This window comes from Oculina patagonica, chromosome 7 (genome assembly GCF_052425735.1).
Source record: "Oculina patagonica isolate OP01 chromosome 7, crgOcupat, whole genome shotgun sequence".
NCBI lineage: Eukaryota > Metazoa > Cnidaria > Anthozoa > Scleractinia > Oculinidae > Oculina > Oculina patagonica.
The window spans coordinates 16383962-16404471 of NC_135764.1; the positions used below are offsets into that span (position 1 = coordinate 16383962).

The window sequence follows — 20510 nt, forward strand, 5'->3', positions numbered from 1 at the left end:
GAACTTGCCAAAACAAAAACATGGGACCAGTGAGAGAGTTCGATTTTTTTTATATATGTAGTAATAAAAAAGACTTTCTAAGTTTTGACTTTAAAGCAGCGAAAATTTCTCCGAAAAGGTTCTTGGTGTCAATATGTGGTGTTTGTTATGAAATAAAACCATCACGGGAATGGTAATGAAAACGTGGCGATCGAATATTCCCGCGCTGGTCGGAGCTATTGTTCTTGCTCTATTGTTTGAGGTTGTTTGTTGACTTGGTCTTTCTTTGTTTTACTTCATTTACAATCCCCATGTGGGCCAGTTGAAAATCGTGGTACAAACATGTCAAACATTTGCATTTCAGCACTGAAAAGTAGCACGGCATCACAAAATTCTGCGTTCTTAAAACTACACGACGATGACGAAATTTTCGGATTTAAACACGCTGCTTTTAGATTTTTAGTTAAGAGAATTGAACCCCTTTATAATAAGTGATTCCACGACATAGCAGCTTCCATTTCGCGGGAAAAGATTGCCTGTTGCATCATCGTCCAAAAACCGCTGACTACATCGTGAATTGATCGCTTTGCAAGTTGTGAGAGCATCGCTACTCGGTCCCAGACCTCGTTTCTTCCCCCCCCCCACTGTTTGTATCTTTTAGTGATGTTCACAATTTGTTTTAACAACTCATTGAAGGGCTAAGTACAGGAAGGTCCTTTCTGTTTTAGACAAGCTTGCATTGTTTCAAAGTTTGGTAATTGTGAAGAACAGCTCCCGCTAACCGACTGTTGGTCAACTGTCGGCCGACAGGTTACCAACAGACTACCCACAGCCCACCGACAGGTTACCGACAGTTTCCCAGCATTTTACTGTAAAACTGAGCAGTAAACACAGAAAACACGGCCGACAGACGTACGACAAATGGCTGACTGTCGGCCAACAAACGACCAACAGTCGACCGACAGTTGGTTAGCGGGAGCTGTTTGTCACAATTACCCAAAGTTTTATGAATTGGTTAAATGCCAAAACTCTCCCATACATGTACGAGTAGCGTAAAAACAGATGTCACCTTTTTGCACTCAGCCTGTCAATGACTCTAGTTACTGTAAAAAAAAAAATGTCTTTGCAAACATTTTCCTTGAGTAAACAGAAATCTCCTGTCATAGAGAGATGTCGTTGGCCTGTTATTTCTCTCTCAGCGGAAAGATCAAATAGCAAACGAGGATACAATGTTGTCGATACATTTTTGCTTACACAAAATGTTTTAGCGTTTGCCTGTATGTGAAACATTTGTTCCAGACAGGCGTTATTTTTCTCCTTCCCTCCGCCGCGAAAAAAAAAAAGACTGATCGCAGGTTACCTGTTGGTAGACCGTCATTAATCTGTCAGCTGACAGTTGACCAACAGTCGGTGGAGGGGAGCTGTTTTTCACAATTACCAACATTTGAGCTACAAGATTCCTTACCAATAACAAAGATTCATGATGTATCAGTGATTTGTGTAAAATTCATAACCAAGTATCAATTCAGACGTACCACACAGTGCACATAATGGCCCTGACCTGTTCCTTTGCATTTATTTTCACTTCTTTGGAAAACATTTTTGACACATTTTACCCTTCTATCCACACAAAAGCAGTGCATTTGCAGTTCAACAGTGGGTGTAAACATGATACAGTCCCAAGTAAATTACTTGCTGTTATTTTAACTCCTAGTGTCTAAGTAACATTCCTGCTATCATGCCACACGATGGTTTCTATTCTTGCAGCAAAGTCTTCTTTTCATCAATCAACAGTAGATAGATTCTCTTGTGAGTCAGTCACTTGGCAAACTTTAGCTGTTTGTTTGCTAACGTCACCACCTGTCGCCATATGATAGGTTCCAGTGATATAGTAACCACTAAACTTATCTTGCAATAAGAACCATTTTCTTATGAAACACTTGATGTTATTTTTTACTAGTATTCTCTGAAGGTTCTTGGTACTGCTTTGGAAGCTTAAAGCCCACTAACCTAGCCACCTCCTCAACAGGTCTCTCACCTACTCCCTTGTACTTCATATGAAGCAGCTGCAAATGAGAAATTATTGTTTACATTAGAAACCTGTGTACAAAGTTATTGTTATTGCACCCTTCAAAAACATGATTAATTAAATAATGAGTTTAAGAAGTAATATATCAAACATGAGAGACAGTGTTCCATCGGGATATCCAAACACTGAGAAGAGAGTTGAGAATACCATGTGCAGCCGAGTATTTTTGAGGAAATTCGAGGTGTTTGGATAGCTGATGAAACACTGTCGCAAGTTTTTGATATATCTTCTCAATCGAAACAAAACCTACGGAGTAAAAATCTATGCTAATTTAGACTGGGTATTCAAACCTCCTTCATGTTGAATAAATAAAGATTGACTTGACTTGACTCTTTGTTTTAATTTGATAAATTATTAATGAGTTTAAAAAGTAGAAATGAAAACTGTGGTAATCAGTCAGTAAATGCTTCAAAATCAGGTCAAATCAGATACATAGAAGCAATGCCAAAATTAATGTTGACAATGATCAAAAATATAAAACTTACCTGTGTCATTCTCTGGCTTTTGAGTAAGCAGAGATAGTACAGACAGTCACAATAGAGCTTGTGTGCTAACATTTCTCCAGCTTGGGAAAACTGACGATACTCTGATATAAGATACTGGCCTTCCAAACTGGATGTAATTGGCTCCTAAGTATAACAAATAGAACAATGTATCACACCAGCCTACAATGGGCGTCAAAAGTCCTTGAGACAGTTGGATGAAATTGATACTAATTTAAAATTCCCGTTTTTTCACCTTTAATCTGCTGCCGCTTCTGAACCACTCCCCCTCCCCCCTTTTTAATGTTCTACTCAAACGAGGCAAGTCTTGCAGATAGCAAATACAACATTGTTTTGGGGGGAGGGGGTTATATTGAAGGGGTGAGGGGTAAAATTTGTCCAAGGTACTCAAAAAGTGCCAACTGTCTCAACACTTTTGGCGCCCATTGTAGTACCTTGGTGGTATTCTCTGTTGCTTCATTGACTGCACAAAGCCTGCGATGGGAGTGGGTGAGTGCTCTTTGGTGAGGTCACCACTCACAATAGTGTCCAGACTCTCTTGAGCCTAGGGACTAGTCTGGTATATCAGCAATCATATACCAACCCTCCAAGTTAAGACCATTTTAGTCACCATGGCGACTAAAATTTTGAAGCTGGCAACTTAATTGGAACCCAAGTTGCCAGTCTGACAACAAAAATTAAGGAGAAGGATTGAAAGCGTGAGCTAAATTTAGCAACTAAAATTTTTCACTGGCGAACAAACTTGAGCAGTTGGTGGCCAAATGGCCACTAAGGAAAAAAAAATGGAGGGTTGTATACTAGAAAGTACAACAATGCAGTGGCACTTTACCCCCATCAACATGCTTGCAAGTATTTAAATATCAGTGGAGTGTTGGGTTAAGGAAAACATCCTTGGTGTCTATCCTCAGAAGTAGGATTGTGCTGTTCCCTCTCCCCTCTGGGGTGAAGAGGGAACACGGGGGAGTGAAAATGGGTAGTTTTTTCATATTTTCAAAGGTAATGGTAATGGCAATATTATATAATATGAAGTCGCTCACTGAGTCGCATCCCTCACATGGCTTGCTGGCTTGCACTGTGTTAATACCCCCCCCCCCCCCCCCCCCCCCCCCCCCCCCCCCTCTCCAACACACACCTACCTAGAAACTGTTCAACACAGCACAGTTCAGCTTCATAAGTTCCTTTAAAAGCTATGGCTTTTCAATTAAGATGCTTATGGAAAAAAAAACTCTTATAAACCTTGCCTTTAATAGAGAATAATGTAACTTACACCCCCTCCCCACCACCAACATCAACACCCTCCCACAGTATAAACACTTGCAAAAGGTCTGGGGAAGAGTGAGTTATAAGAACCGATTTCTATCGATCAGACCTTTCCATTTGTAAACCTTACTTGTTAAGTGATCACCGTGTTTGGTGGTTCGCACGAAAACTACAGAAGGTTACTTGATTTGTTTAAATTTTGGAAAGTAACGGTGAAATTGAAACTGAGGTTGCCCCACTCGCTTTAAGCTCATACCAGCTTTCACTGTTTTCAAAGGAAATTCTTTCTTTAAACTCAGTACTTACCTTAACTGGTGATAAAACTTTCAACTCCTTTAAGATTCTCCGAAGAACTTGCAAACGAGGAGAGACCATTTTGAATTTGAAAGATTGAGATTTTCGACTGATTTCCAGATTTTCTTGCCTGCAAGCTGAGACGGCACATTCTAGGTACAGCGGCTATCTTTATTCCGCGATTATTCCTTATGTAACAGCACAACTATGTCCTGTGCTGTCATCTCAAATTAAACATGGCGGCCGAGTGTGTTGACGAGGGTATCTCTTTGAGAGATGTTTTTGAACAAGGATTTTTGTTACATAGTCAATTAGAAGATGATGATGAACCAAGCTCCTCGGAGGTATTCCAGGTAATGTTTATTCATTTTAAGAGTGTCAAAATTTGATTTGATTTGTTATGATCGTTGCAATTCTTCCCAAATTATGTAAAAAAGCTTCTGTATTCTAAATTGTACCTCTCTTCAAGCGTCAATGTTTTTGATATTGTCTCAATATATGACATTTACTACTCATCATGTCAGAGTGGCACATACTACATTTTTATTAGGAGTCATGAGGGCCATTCCATTTTATGCATCTATCAATGGTTTGCCCCAGGATGGGGGGTGCGGGCAACCCTAGGGGGATTTGACATTTTCAGGTTTTCAAATGTCAATTTCCCCACCCTTGTGCAAAGTCTAAGATTTACCATTTTCCACCCCTACTTAAATCTATATTAATTTTGGAGCAACTACAGAATGCAGGGCCACTTCAGTCCACCGTGTCGGCACTCTTTGTAGAACGAGGCATAACACAGGACGTAACAAATGAGCCTCTCTATGGGTATTTCCGAAGAAATCGAAGACGCGAAGATGACCGCGGAAAAAACGAAGATCTCATCGTTGAAGCGAAGAACTGAAATTGACCAAAATTCGCGTGATCAAATTGAACACTCAGATATAAAACTGACAAAACTCGTAAACACTACAGAAAATATCTGTTATTTCTGAATTTTGTCATTTGACCACATATCACGAAAAAAAAAACGAACGAAGATAAAACGAAGATCTGCTTAAAAAAACGAAGATTTGCTAAAAAATTGCGAAGAAAACGAAGACCGTGGGTACCCATAGAGAGGCTCACAAATCGATCGAAATCGATCATCGGAAACCTAATCGATAAATGGATATTAGTTGATATTTTTCGATAAATGATTAACTAATTAGTATCGAAAATCAATCAAAATCGATAATCACACGATTTGTGTCGCTGACGAACGTCTTAGGTTACATCGCGTATACATATTCTGATATTCTTTGTTTTATAAGATTGACCATGTTTTATTCTTCGTTCGAAAATAAACGTTGCCGAACTGACCTGACTGGCCGTTAGCAAAACAACTTGTAGGCGAAGCGACTGCATTTCTTTCAGTGTCACACTTCAGGATTGATTGAACACGCAAAGACGGTAGCTTTTCTTCTGCGATATTTCCGATCGAAATCGATACAAATCGTTTGAAATCGTACTAATCGAACGTGATCGATACTTTTCGAATGCAATCGTTACTAATCGAACTTTAATTCGTGAAATCGATCAAAATCGATAATCACAAAGAATTGGGTCATCGATTTTGATCGATTTTCGATACTAATTAGTTAATTACTTATCGATGTTTATCGATCGATTTTTATTGATTTTTATCGAGCATCGGAATTATCGATTTGTTACGTCCTGATAACACAATAGATGCTATTCTTATTCAATGACATGCAAATAAGTGGCCCTGTATTGTCCAATTGATGCATTTTGCTGTCATTTATAGTAATAGAAGTTTACTGATTTTATTCACTCTGTTTTGGTTTGCAGAATAAGGTCACTACAGCTGTGAACCGTTTTGTCCGTGCAACAGAAATGGTCAATAGCTTAGCTTTGTTTAGTAGTAATGAAGAATTAAGCGAGGTTCCAACTTCTGAGTTAAGGTGAGTCTGACATGGTGTTGTATTGTTAAGCATTTTACAAATTTAAATTACAAGACCATAATTTGTAAAAATTATGTGGGGGTCTTGCTTCTTCAAACACTTCGGCTATTATAGTCTGGGTGGATTTATAAGAATCTTTATCTGTAATCCTATAGATTTAGTAAAGAAGGCTTGTCATATTTTAGATCCTTCTACACATGTAAACTTAAATACTTTAATGCATATCATAGCGTGGAGAAACTGTACCCCGACATGGTAAAAAAGGCAAAGTCAATCTTCAAACCTGACGGAATAGCTGGAGCTTACTCTTACCTTCCCAGTTTGGCGATTTGAGCTAAGCCTATTGCTAATTTATTGCACTCTGTTGATAAACATGTCGACTGAGGGGCAGGCTTTTAGCCACGTGGGAGTCCAGGAGTCCTATGGATGACCACTTTTCAGAGACATTTAATATGAATAACTGTATACAGAGGGTTTTTTAGCAAATCTGGAAATCTTTAGATACATTTGCACTCATTACTGCAGAAAAACACCTTGCATGCTCCTCAGGCCCTCCTACATGTATGGGGATAAAGTCAGGCCTTATAAAAATTTTGGATTCCCACTTTTTAAATCCTGGCTAAAAGCCTGCTGAGGGATAATTATGTTCTGTTTCTTTGAAACAATGGTGGTATTACCCAGTTTTATTTGGCAAAATGAAAACCAGAACTTCAAGCAACTCACTCAAGCAAATTTGAAATGAAAAATGCAAGTTGCTGTGATCAAACTGTCAATCAGTATTGGTACATGTACATCGCACTGCAACATTGCAGAGTTTCCATCAAAAGAACATCCCCTTTGACTGTGAAGTACTGGTATGCAAAAAAAAGAAGTTTACTACCTATGATATTTTAACCATAATCACTTTAATTCCTTGCCTCAGATTTCTTTTGCTTCCTGCATTTCTTGGAGATCTGTTCCTTAAACAAATGGGGTCTGATAGAATGACTACACTTAACATTGCAAAGGTGTGTTGTAAGTTGAAAGCAGAAAGTTATAATTTAAAATTAAAAAATTGTTCAATGATTGATATAGAATTGTTTATCTTTAGTTCTAATAATTTGCATTGGACATACCTCTGGCATAATTTGTACACTGTTCACTCGAATTTATTTTTCCTAAGCCATTGGTATGGCTAATTATTTTCAATTTTAGAACATTGTCAACTATTGCGCCTTATTCGTTGTCAACTATTGAGCCTTATTTGCCCTGAAAAGGGCTTGATAGTCCAAAATTTGGTGGTTTCCAAACTTTGTATCCATTATGATATAAGCGTTTTTACTGTTGACATACATATACATGTATATTTTAATTTAGGAAAGAAAATGTTTTTGATATCTTAAGAGCTATATTCGGAGAGTTTGGAGAATTGAAAGAAACTCGCCCTAATTCGATTTTTTTTTTATTTCGCCAAAACATTGCTTTAGCTGAACTTATTCGAGGAAAAATAGTTTTAAGTTTCAGCGTTTTATTTTACGGGCGAAATTTAAAAAGTTTTGAAGTGTGTGAAATTTGGATACAATGGCCGTTTTCGCCGCTTTGAAGGTTCAAATTTTCACACTTCTTTGAGAAAACAGCAGAGGCGCTTAAACAATCCTATTTAAACGAAACTAAGCACAAATATTATTTTACCCTTACACTTTAAAGCCGTATAATAATTTTCTCAAATTGTTATTTGTAGCTTTTGAACTGGGCGTATTAATTCAGTCGCCATTTGTGTCTCGCCTACGAAGGACAAAATAAGGCCAACCTTGACTACTGTAAATGGCCACTGGTATATATCATTTGGTCAAAATATTTACATGTTTAGAAACCTTTGTTTTTGGTCTTTACACCAGGAAAGTTTCAGCTCTGGGAATCCAATATTTTTTCGTCAGTAAAATAAACTGTCATGGCATATTAGCGAGTTGTATTTTATGCAAATTACACGGTTAAAATACATTTCACAATGAATCACTAACAAGAATGAACGACTCACCGCTACTTATCCTTGTTTATGCTGCTGAGCATTTGCTGACGATATCACTTCAACTTCCAGTGTCCTGCTGAGTCTTTTGACAAAATATATCCGGTGATGATGAACTTGCATGAGCGTAAATCAACGGTCACTTCACCAATAAACTCTACAGCAGGAAATTTGATATCCGCGAATGGACATCTGAGTGGCGCTGATTTGCCCGGTTTTTATCGCTCTCTTTAAAAGTCTTTTGAAAACATGGTAAACTATGCACTCCTAACTGCAAAATAATCAGTTTTTATCGATACATTGACGACTTCCAGGAGAATTATTTCTTTAGAAATGCGTGAGCGAAGAAATCGGACTGACCTTTGAATTGACCCCCGCGTCGTCACGTTACTTCCTTCCGTCACGGTATTTAAAATGAAACAAATGAAAAGATTTTCAAAAGATTGTATAAACAGTACACTTATTCTTGATTAGAAAAAAAGTTAACAAAGCTTTTGGAGGTTTTTCATAATTATATTATTATATGTACATGTTTCAGGAAGTTGCAACATCGCACATGTCGTAGTTTTACTACTAATCAAATTATAACTTTCGCAACAAGGCTACGGGCTACAATAAATTACGGCTGGTTAGTGGAAATGGTTTGTTTTTGGACCTACTTTTGCGTATGGCATCTTCATCGTTTTTTCGCTTTACTGGATGACGCGACCGCCTGTGGATCAAGCAGGGACTATCCGGGCCAAGAAGAATATTTATCATTAGAGACATCACGGGACATCGTCAGTTATACGGCCTAAGTGGAGATGATTAATATTCCCTTGATAGTGAATGGAAGTTGTTGTTAGCTAGAGCATCTTGTCATCAATCGTGCCCAGATTTTCTCAGTTTTCTTGCTGACAGAACAGCGGAAATGGAGCAAGCGGCAAACGCGAACCTCGCGCACGCCCACGCGAGAAGCGTGCTTGTTTTGGATGCTAAAAGATCTAACCAGCTTACACTGCTTACAGCGTGTTCATTGCTTCTCTATGTTTGGACAGGTTGTGTTCGCATCACTCCTGTTGACAGATATTTTCAGGAGTCAGAATATCGACAGAAGGTTGCAGGATCGCTATGCCCGGGTGGGCGGGATACCCCAAAAAGCTTTATACGGGGAGGCTCCGCCTCCTTATCCCTTTATATACCACTTTGACAGAAATTAAACCCTTTTCGTATACCTTTTACTGAAAAAGGTATCCCTTTCATACACCTGAAAGACCTGGCACTACACTTAGATCACGACGTTGTCTTGTCGTTTTCATGTAGAGCCATAAATTGCAACTGTTCGAAATATTTTAATTAAAGACCCTTTTAAAAACCTAAATGACAGATTTCCATGCCCTTTCGTATACCTAAACTTGTGAAATCCTTGCCCTTTTAAAAAAGGTACCCTTTCCGGGCGGAGCCTCCCCATATAGGCCATTTTAGGGGGAATATAGGGGGAGTATTCGTTGTTAAAATTTGTTTTGTCACCAGTCGAGTCTAGTCAGTTACTTTGCACCCCGTCCTAAGAAAAATCCTGGATCCGCCCCTGCGTTGCTGCTTAAAAACTAAAGAATCATGCATATCTTTTATTTTTTTATTGGTATTCATATTTCGAAACAGAAATACAAGGTTACTGTACAGCCTTGTTATCCGACTCTTGTATAAGATCTTCTTTTGCTTTGCTGATTGGACGTGTATGAAAGTGTCCGTTTTTCTAATACACTTTGAGGGGCGTAGCCAGCTTTTTGAATTGCTGTAGGCTTGGTCAATCTAAAGTGCTCATTTTCGAGATTTTATTGGCGGAGGAGGTCCGCCGAGGAAGTTGTTTTGGATCAAGAATCTCGAAAATGCCTTCTCCATCATTTTGTTCCGATGTTATGTGTATTTTACAGCACCCGGCTAAACTATAAAATTTTATAGGAAGGAATTGCGCCAATTATCACTCATTCCAAAAGAAACAGTGTACTCGTCTTTTCCGGCGTATGCGATTGTGCATATGTCTGTCACCTGGCTACTCTAGAAGGCTCTCTATAAAAGCGAATGCTGTGTAGAAGGTGGCCAAATGTGAAATAAGGAAAAAGAACCGTAAGACTTCAAATAGATTTGATTTTTAGACTGGAAATTAAAAGGATAAAGCAACGACAAAAATATAGCTAGCGACGCAAAGCGTGACTGATTACAGGTTTGCGTTGCTGCCAATTAAAACGCTTATTAAAGTGCTTGTGGGACCGATAGCTTAAAAAGGAAGATAATCAGTTCCTCATTGTTACAGATTCATACTTATATGCTTTTTATTTAGACGTGCATAGAAGATTTTATGTGCACGCTATAATCACGTCCACATAAAAATGAATCTAACAGCACGGTATACAAATACGCGCTGCAGATTTCATGTTTCCTTATTGCCTTTTATTAAAAAAAAAATTAACATTTATTTTATGTATTTTCCGACACAACATGACCTATGGAGGTAATAAATACTTCTTCGACAGCAGAAGCGAGTCGAAGTGAGATACAGAAGATAGTCACAACATTAGTTTAAGTTTATAATCATTTTACTTTCGGAGGTATTTTAAAAACATTGTAATTGTTTAACAGAAAAAGTTCTAATAAAAGACTTTGCTATTTTTCGCAATCTAGACAAGTGTAGTGTTACGATCTTTTAACAAGGTATCTTATATGTGATATGTCACTCTTTCAATTTTTACATTTTTAATTCAACGCGTGACGGAAGGAAGTAACGTGACGACGCGGGGGTCAACTCAAAGGTCAGTCCGATTTCTTCGCTCACGCATTTCTAAACAAATAATTCTCCTGGAAGTCGTCAATGTATCGATAAAAACTGATTATTTTGCAGTTAGGAGTGCATAGTTTACCATGTTTTCAAAAGACTTAAAGAGAGCGATGAAAACCGGGCAAATCAGCGCCACTCAGATGTCAATTCGCGGATATCAAATTTCCTGCTGTCGAGCTTATTGATGAATTGGTCGTTGGTTTACGCTCATGCAAGTTCATCATCACCAGATATATTTTGTCAAAAGACTCAGCAGGACACTGGAAGTTGAAGTGATATCGTCAGCAAATGCTCAGCAGCATAAACAAGGATAAGTAGCGGTGAATCGTTCATTCTTGTTAGTGATTTCATTGTGAAATGTATTTTAACCGTGTAATTTGCATAAAATACAACTCGCTAATATGCCATGACAGTTTATTTTACTGACGGAAAAATATTGGATTCCCAGAGCTGAAACTTTCCTGGTGTAAAGACCAAAAACAAAGGTTTCTAAACATGTAAATATTTTGACCAAATGATATATACCAGTGGCCATTTACAGTAGTCAAAGTTGGCCTTATTTTGTCCTTCGTGGGCGAGACACAAATGGCGACTGAATTAATACGCCCAGTTCAAAAGCTACAAATAACAATTTGAGAAAATTATTACACGGCTTTAAAGTGTAAGGGTAAAATAATATTTGTGCTTAGTTTCGTTTTAATAGGATTGTTTTAACGCCTCCGCTGTTTTCTCAAAGAAGTGTGAAAATTTGAACCTTCAAAGCGGCGAAAACGGCCATTGTATCCAAATTTCAAACACTTCAAAACTTTTTAAATTTCGCCCGTAAAATAAAACGCTGAAACTTAAAACTATTTTTCCTCGAATAAGTTCAGCTAAAGCAATGTTTTGGCGAAATAAAAAAAAAATCGAATTAGGGCGAGTTTCTTTCGATTCTCCAAACTCTCCGAATATAGCTCTTAAGATAGTTTGAGTATTTCTGGGTTTGTGTGATTGTTGTTTTGCTGATTTAACCATATTGTACTTTTATCATTCTCTAGATTTATTTTGTGGATTATTTAAAGAGATGCAAAAATTATGGAGTGACAGATAAGGTGAATATGACTGATGTCATATTGCTTAATAGGCTTAATTTCTATCAATTTGTTTACAATTGTATAGACTGTACATACTACAAAGATTTTGGGCTGCTTTCCAAAGACTTCAAAAAATTATCCAACTACATTTATAATCATTTGATAATTTCCAATCATTTTCTTACTATTTCCAAAGATTTCTGAGGAAGAGACATTGTACAGTTGTATTAAGTTTTTTGACCATAACAAGAAGCTGTCATTAACATAGAAGTGATGTGACATTTATCGTTGGATTTTATGAACAAAATGGACAGGAGCTTGCTTTGTTAATGTACATGTAGCCTGAGTGAACAGTCAGTGAGTGGGTAAAATCTTGAAACCCTCTGCTGTGGCTTCATTAACATCTAGAACACATAAGCACATGTTGTCTATTTCTTGAATCAAATTGCTAAATACAGTTGATAGATACATTGAGCCAAGTGGCCAATACCATTGGAGCTTATCCTGGTTTCTGTAGCATTAAGCGACAGGGTTAGAAACTAAAATTTCGGAGCACTCGCCATCTGGGCGAGTGACCTTCAAATTGCACTCGCCCAGATCAGTTTTCACTGGTCCAGTCTCCTCCATTAAAGAAAAGGAAAATTTAGCCCCCCTCCCCCCACGAAAAATCATGTTTGATACTCATCGTTCCTCCACGGTGGTCGATCGCGATACAGACTACAATCTTTTTTTTCAATGAAAAATTGCCAAAAATTGTCAATCATGTAACAGTCACCAAATGGAAGCCTTTTTTGTCTGTTTACGAACGCAAACACAGCTTTGTTAGAGATTTTAAAATGTTGGTAAGCTATCGGCTTGTGGGCAGTGTAGATTGTTTTGAAGTGGAAAGTAAAAGTTACCCTTATTTTGAATAATATATTCTGGACATGAAAATCATACTCGCCAAACTGGGCGAGTGATCCATAATTTGTACTCGCCCGACAGTTTTCACACTAGCCTGGGCGAGTGGGCGAGCGCTAATTTCCTACCCTGAAGCGACTATGAGTATTCTACAATCCCACTTATAAGATTCCTTCCTTATACTCCTCCCCCAGTTATAGGGCCATCTACCTGTAGACAAAAAATAAGTTTGATATAAGCAAACATATACTTCTGGATATAAGTGCCCCCATTTATAAGCCATCCAAGACCCCTTGCAAAATTGTTTCAGCCCAGGGCTTTTAAGTGGGATTTTACCGCCCCCCCCCCCCCTAGTTGGGATGCTAACCTATCGTAGCAACACCTCCAGCATTAATTTATTCACATGGTTTCGAGAGAGGCACTGTGAGAGAAAAGTGTTTTGCTCAAGAGCACAACACAATTTCCCCAGCCAGGGCTCGAACCTGGACAGTTCAATCCAGAGTCAAGCACGCTAATCTTTAGGCCACCCTGTCTCCCACAGTTGTTTGATATGTGTTGTTTACTCTTGTGTTTACCTTGTAAAGGACCTCTCAAGATACATTGAAACATCAAATACACCTGAAGTGACAGAAAAAAGTATTAATCAAATGGCCAACAGTCGTCAAGAAAAAATAGCAAGATATAAAGAACAGAAAGAACAGGAAAGAAGCCTCAAGGTAAAAATACTGTTCATAATTTTCATTCTAGTTTCAAGTCTGGCACCTTGAATACCTGTATGAATGATTCTGTTTAGTTTTTCACACATTTGTGTCAGTCTTGCCACAGACCTTACACACAAATATGTGGGAAATGTACTGTGATGTGGGTAGACATGGTTGGTGTGTTATTCTTAACCCATTGGCTCCATGCCAGCCAAAACCAGCTGTGACGAATGTTTCTCTTTGTTCCACTTGTGACATCATCATCTTTGATCAAAAAAAGGCATCACTATTACTCAACCTCTACAGTGCGGAAAAGGTCTATCCAATGATGCCCAAATTGGAATGATTGGGTCAATTGTGCTTGACATACCCTCAAACATGCTAAGACATTTAAGTGAAAAACTCATAGAAGAATTTGCCTCAACCACCCTTGGCTCGTCAATGGTGAGTATTTCCTGTTTGGATGACGCTTTCTCTGAAATTCCTGAACTGCAAGCAAGCCCAGTGGAAGGCCAACAACTGCAGGAAACGATTAGAAAAGAAGAAAAAGAAAAAGCATGGAAAAAAAAAACGCGAAAAAAATGAAAAGCCTAAAGTGGAAGGGCACTTTCTAATCCAAAATCTCCAAACTTTGCCATTTGTGCATGCCTGAGCAAAAATGTCATAAAACATGATGCTATTGGAAAGAAAGGCATGCCCCTTCATGCTGCAAGTGGTTTTGAGAAGGTTGGAGCTTACTAATACTGTAGCTCATAACTGACCCAAAAAATCTTTTTTAAAAAATCTCTGGGAGTCAAAGGGTGCTTGAAAATGTAGCAAAATTAGTTTGAGTCGGAATCATGACTGGTTTCGACTAAAAATAGTAAACAAAAGAGCCAAAAACTTTTAGGAGAAGAAAAAGTAAAGAGAACAAGCAAACTTTGACAAATTTTGTTTAAGCTCAAATGCAGTCAAAAATACCAGCTAGAGATGAAATTGTGAAAAATTTGCAAGGTCAGAAGTTAAAAGCAGTCAACACCAACAATTAAATGCTACTAACTTCTGTAAGAATATTCTGTTAGTTCATGAAAGAGGCTAGAGAAATTGAAAACATACCTGCCGGTGATCTTGACCTTCTCTTGTCCAAATGTTTCAATGCTGTTCCCAAGCTGAATGTCAGCAAGTACAGACCATTAACATTAAGCAAATTTAATTTTGGCCATTTTAATAAACATCTTGTTAACCAAGCTTAGTCAATCTGCATGGGAAAATTTTGACCTCGGTCAAGTCGTTCCCACACCGACCTCCTGCTCGGTTAATAAGAATTAATTATCACACCGCCATATAGAAAAACATGTAATGTAAGCTTACTTGTGTAGGTCTGGCCAGATTGGTTGATGTGAGCCGGTCTGGCCCTGCACACATCAACAATTTATTAAGCACACATAATTGGAACATTCACCAATAAGTTTTCAAAACATTTGCAACAAAATCAAACTCAATTATTGACTGAATTGGGTTAGGCCAAGAGATACTTGTTACATGTGTACAAACTAATAGAAATACATGTTATACAGTGTATTGTAATGTTATGAAGTAATTTTACTTTCCATGTTGTTTGCCAGTATAACAGTACTTTAACAGCATAACAGTCCTTTTTGATTTTTTCAGCTGTTGTTTGAAACTTGATTTATAATGCATAACAGTGTGCAACTTGATTGATTACTACTTTGTAGGAACTCAGAAACATCCTCAAAGAACCATCTTCAGCTGATGAAGATACCCAGGTACTTTACATTTTCTTGGAAGAACATGATACCTAGGGTTAACAACATGGGGGCTTTCCCTTTCCTCTCCAGGACAACTGGAGTGTTGAACCTCTATTAAGACCTTCTTTTTCATGTACCGGTAAAAGTGTCAGAAAAGGTTGTTTTATGTGTCTTTTTTGTCACATTTGGAAGCCTCGTTCTTTGTTCAGCCATTCTAATATGCATACTTGTCTTCTTGTTGATAATATGTTCAGGAAATGAAAGATATTCATTTGATCACTGACCGAACTGTGCAGTGTGGGTGACCTGTGGTATGAACATTAAGCAATCTGTGTAATGAACAGTGTTTTTTTTTGTTTGCAGCGAAGCTATTATGTTCTTTTGTTGAAGTTGTGGGTGAATAAGGCTGTTGAACATCTTTCAAGTCTGCATAGTAAGTTTTATTTTGTTCTAAATTTCTTGTTCCATTTCTTGAAATGTCTAGTTCAAGTTATAATATTCATAAGGCCTTGCAGTATTCAGAGGTGCTGATACCCACTGTGAAATTTTAGTGTCTTTGCCCAAGAACACAGAACAGTGACCCTGGCCAGCGCTCAAAGCTGGACTGCTTAATCTGGAATCCAACACCACTTGTGCCATTGCATCTCCCAGTGAATGCAGTTCTGACATTTTAATTTTTATATGTAAAATCGTAGGTGAAATAGAGATCCTTGAACACATGAAGACAACGAAAGGAAAAGGACATGAAAGCAATCAACAAAACAAGCCACCTGATGCAAAGGTTGGGGTAACAGTAATTTTGTGCAGCTTTTTGTTAGTATCTTTCCATCCTAAGATATCCAAGGGCAGACTTGCTTTGTCCCACTTATGCAGACTTCATCTTGCCCAACAATACTATGCTTGATGTAATGTACCGTATATGAAAATGATTCATATATGAACTGCGGATGGATATGAATGTGATAAATGATCATCGCAGTGAATTTCCAATTTAAGCAATTGGAATAAAGAAGCCTGAAAAAAATTCAGGGCTTCAACGGGATTCAAACCCGTGACCTCCGCGGTACCGGTGCAATGCTCTACCAACTGAGCTATTAAAGCCACACATTGGGAGCGAGGTCAATTTTGAGTTCATATTTTACCCATGAGAGGAGTGAAATAATGTAATGTATATGAAAATTATTCATATATAATGAACTGCGGATGTATATGAATGTTATAAATGATCATCACAGTGAATTTCCAATTGAACCGAATTAAATTGGAAATTCACTGCGATGATCATTTATCACATTAATACTATGCTTGTATATGTTGTGGTTCAATTTTATACTTGGCTTAAAATTGTTAAAACCAGTTTGATTTTGATTTTCATTGTCTCGTGTTCATTATCATAATTTGAAACAAAGGGAAATAAAAAACCAACTGGTTTTAAAAATTTTAAACCAAAGATTAAATTAAACCACAACATATAATTGTCTGAGGACTGCTAATTATTCATTTTTCCTAAGATACACTTGTTATTTTAGCCTCAACAGAGCTTCAAACCAATCCTGATAACCAGGGAGATGATTAAGGTATGGAATAGTGCTACATCACCCTTGTAGACCAGAGCCAGATTATTCAAAAGCTGATTAACACTAACCAAGGATTAAAAGTTGATCAAGGGTTCAATTTTTCATGTATAAAAGTGTTTTTCTGTTTTTGTTTTGTATGTTTTTTAAGTGTTTTCTGGAGTTTGAGATTAGTCAACGTTGCAACTAGAGGACAGAAAATGTAAACAGAAAACCTCACTGAGGTGTTAAAAAACTGAAAACACTAGATTCACACTCATCCTGGATTGGCTTAGTCTTGCTTAGAACAACCCAGCCCAGGCAATATTACCTTCAAAACAACAAGCTAGACTAACGAATCTGCAGGATTTGAAATAGTTAAAAACTAGTAAAATTATTTTATTATGGGTATTTTGATGGGTTAAGAATAATCAGCATAAACTGAAAGCCTGTAAATTTTATTCTTCAGCTATTTTCAAATATTGTTGTTCAGTTGCCAAGTTCTCTTTTATAGTGCACTTCCATGTTTAGTCTATACCGTGAACGTATGTTTGATTTACTTGTCAGGACAAAGTATTTGGTGCAGGCTACCCCAGTGTTCCAACCATGTCACAAGAGGAATTCCTAGAGAAGGAAATTCTGGAGGGAAAAGTTGTCCTGGATTACAAAGAGTAAGCTATATCTCTTAGAACCAATTTGTACTTTACACTTCAGTCGCAGTCACATAAAACATCATTTTTATTAATGTACTTATCGTTTATTTTTACTAGTGACCAAAAGCAGGAGAAGAAGAAAAGTGATGATGAGTCCGACAGCGAGGATGACCCAGCTAAACTACAGAAGAAGAGGGACTGGGATGAATGGAAAGATGGTGAGTTCAACAGTTTATTGATTTTATATTACCCAATTACGTAAAACTGATTGGTCGAGACAAAAGTCGTTTTCCAATTTTCAATTTACTGGGAATACTGGGCTCCTGATTGGCTAACCATCTGCGTTCGGATTTTGAACTGATGTGATTTATACTCAACACTTTCCAGCCTGATATTTTACCTTTTTTTCATTTAAAATGAAATAAACCCAAGTTTGTTGGTAAAAAATAACTGATGAATTAACGATTGGTTCATGCTTTAGCATTCACTATCGAGTTATGGATGCACGTGGGAAGTTTGGAGAGCACGAAAGAAGCGTAAGAGTTACTCGAGGCGATAGCCGAGGGCAACTCTACCTTCTTGGCCAGCTAAAAGTATGAACCAACTGTTTTATAACATTGTCTGTGGAAATGTAATTCAAAACCCGCGAATTTCTGACGAAGCGATTTGCTCGCGCTATCAGCGTGCACTATTCACCGAATTTGATTGCGCGGCTCTGCTAGCTATGTTATAACCGTTATTAGGCAGTTGAATGAACAAGGAATTTTTCGTTCGAATATTCGAACATATGCCAAAATGTTGCGTTCCCATGCAAAGTTTTTGAAATCAAATCTTTGTAACAAAAGACCTCTTACAAGCAAACTTTATATTGGTGTTCTCTCTTACTGAGTTTGGACCGCCTATAGTATGTGTTTTATGGCTGTTTTTGCCAAAGCATAAACTGGAGTTAATGTTTAGCTCAATTAAACCTTGCTCTCCCCGTGGATGTGTTTTTCCGGCAATCTGTACCCCGCTCTTTGAACCGTAAACATGTACTTGTATCTCCCTCTATTTATACTGGCCAATGAATGATAAGCTTGCACGCGTTCACAGATTGTCGGCCAATCAGATCCACACAGCCTTCCCCTGTTTACTCTTGCGATCACAGACGATCTTCACTTGCAATTCAGCTAAGCTGCTGGACTCTAGCGTTTATTTCCCCACCCACCCTCCGCATTTATCTCATAGCCCTACTGTTGCCACTCAGACAAAGCATTTCTCGTAGTCTACTAGTTTACATCTGTTTCATTTGTGATGTTATATCCAGTTTATCTATAGTTTATATATATAAAAAAAAAAAAAAAAGCGATTTTTGTAATATCATTTTATTTGTTGTTGTTCTTTAATAAACGGTTTGGGGGATAAGTGTTGCTGGCGACAACCCTTCAGTCCCACACTGAAGCTATGCCTGGGTTGCCTTAGCTTGGGTGAGAAACGGTGGACACATCCACTTCCCCTCGCTACCATCCCTCCAGGAGCTTGGCATAGGTACACGCCACCCTGCCTCTGTGCCCCGTGACACCCATCTCACGGTCTTATATGCCACTCGCTGACACTAGCCCCGAGTACTGGCCTCGCCCATGGCAGGCAGCTCTCGGGTCCAGGACAACACTTATTCCCCCTACCTTTCTCCCACATAAACGGTGTCCTTTTGATTGTGCGTGACATTAATCATAAACCAAGGACCTAATTTGTACGTTGATTGTTTTTTAGACCATCGTCGTGGTTGGGGAAACAGAGAGAACATGGGCTGAAGTGACGACAGATCCAAAAAAAGACAAATCGTCCAGTGTAACGCCATTACGACGGCGACTCTGCGTCATTCTTTCCTAGGTTGACAAACTGATCACAGAACAAGAACGTTTTGATCAGTGGATAGGCCCTGAGCTCCCACTTTTATTTTAATGAAGGTGGAATTCGTTAATTTTAATTTCAGTCAACGAAGAGACTGCAGAGACGAGTGGGAACGGAGTATCTGTCATCTTTATTATCAGCCTTACCACCCCACCCCTCCTTCCACAGTAAGCTGGGTAAGAGATTGACATTTTGACTGTCATGACTGTCTTCTGCCCCTCTTTTTGACTCTCCAGAAGAATAGTAAAACTCTTACATGTACGTGTTTAAGGTTGAGGTCCAGCAGTTTCTTTAGGAACCAATCATTTTTATTCGCCAATGTCGGACTGAGATCTCATTGAATCTTGTACTTAAACACACGAAAGACGTATGAATAAAAATGCCTTGACTTGCCTCCGGTGTGTTTCGTTTGCTTTTTTTTTTTCAATTGTTACCTGAAGTTACTTGACTTGACAGTATAGGATATTCAACTGTACTAAATACCAGCTATCACAGAACGATAGAAGAAAGGATGGCTGAACTAAATGTACATTAAACAAGCACTGAAGGAACATATTTTCATGCATCAACGAACCTTGTGTAAAAGAAACGTAACGTTTCTATCGTACAATGTTGATGTATTATCAAGTAGACATTAATAAAAAAACTATTTAAAGAAATGTAGTTGTATTATCTTAAATTTTAGTTTGTAAATTGTGTATTGGTTGGTTGACGATTTATAAGTGATTTAAAAAGTTAATGCGCGCTAAGGGAAAGTACGTGTAAAGTTTTAAAAAGAACGCCTTGGAAGTAACAAATAAATAGCGTCAAACCACTATCGAAATATGTTATCCCCCTATTTTGTAACGTCCTGTGTCAGTATCGTAGCGTAATTTGTGCAAGTAAAAAGAGAAAACCAAACATCAAAACTAAGAAAAACGGGAATTCACGTAGAAACGGAAGAGGAAACAAGGACGGATTGGGGAACACACTAGGGACGCACGAAGGAACCACCCGGGAAAGTATGGTGGAAAACACGAGAAAATGCGCTAAGGTAACATGCTGAAGGGAGGGAAACTCTCAGTGGAAGGCAGTAGGGAACCC

The 20510-nt window shown here is 38.1% G+C and overlaps 3 protein-coding genes across 3 annotated transcripts in view; 1 reads left to right on the forward strand and 2 right to left on the reverse strand.

Moving 5' to 3' along the window:
- The window catches only part of LOC144659493 (meiosis-specific protein MEI4-like), a 221261-nt gene that overhangs the window by 101661 nt on the left and 99090 nt on the right, over window positions 1-20510 (reverse strand). The window lies entirely within an intron of this gene.
- LOC144661181 (protein FMC1 homolog) lies at window positions 1531-4273 on the reverse strand. Its single transcript, XM_078521884.1, has 3 exons — window positions 4138-4273; window positions 2554-2697; window positions 1531-2045 (listed from the first exon to the last, which is right to left on the reverse strand). Exons 1-3 carry the CDS (start codon window positions 4204-4206, stop codon window positions 1926-1928), a joined length of 333 nt encoding a protein of 110 aa, XP_078378010.1. The 5' UTR covers window positions 4207-4273; the 3' UTR covers window positions 1531-1925.
- LOC144659494 (immunoglobulin-binding protein 1-like) lies at window positions 4348-19819 on the forward strand. Its single transcript, XM_078519948.1, has 12 exons — window positions 4348-4478; window positions 5974-6086; window positions 7009-7093; window positions 11944-11997; window positions 13464-13595; window positions 15296-15346; window positions 15692-15761; window positions 16024-16109; window positions 16858-16905; window positions 17449-17552; window positions 17652-17752; window positions 19287-19819. Exons 1-12 carry the CDS (start codon window positions 4362-4364, stop codon window positions 19325-19327), a joined length of 1002 nt encoding a protein of 333 aa, XP_078376074.1. The 5' UTR covers window positions 4348-4361; the 3' UTR covers window positions 19328-19819.

What these genes read in the sequence shown, in the direction of transcription:
- LOC144661181 (XM_078521884.1), bottom strand. Translation starts at nt 4,206, where the DNA reads ATGGTCTCTCCTCGTTTGCAAGTTCTTCGGAGAATCTTAAAGGAGTTG. An exon ending in AAGTTTTATCACCAGTTAAG is followed by an intron (nt 2,698 to 4,137) that starts GTAAGTACTGAG and finishes TGTTATACTTAG; the next exon opens with GAGCCAATTACATCCAGTTT. An exon ending in AAAGCCAGAGAATGACACAG is followed by an intron (nt 2,046 to 2,553) that starts GTAAGTTTTATA and finishes TCTCATTTGCAG; the next exon opens with CTGCTTCATATGAAGTACAA.
- LOC144659494 (XM_078519948.1), top strand. Translation starts at nt 4,362, where the DNA reads ATGGCGGCCGAGTGTGTTGACGAGGGTATCTCTTTGAGAGATGTTTTT. An exon ending in ACATCTTTCAAGTCTGCATA is followed by an intron (nt 15,762 to 16,023) that starts GTAAGTTTTATT and finishes GTAAAATCGTAG; the next exon opens with GTGAAATAGAGATCCTTGAA. An exon ending in TAACCAGGGAGATGATTAAG is followed by an intron (nt 16,906 to 17,448) that starts GTATGGAATAGT and finishes TTTACTTGTCAG; the next exon opens with GACAAAGTATTTGGTGCAGG.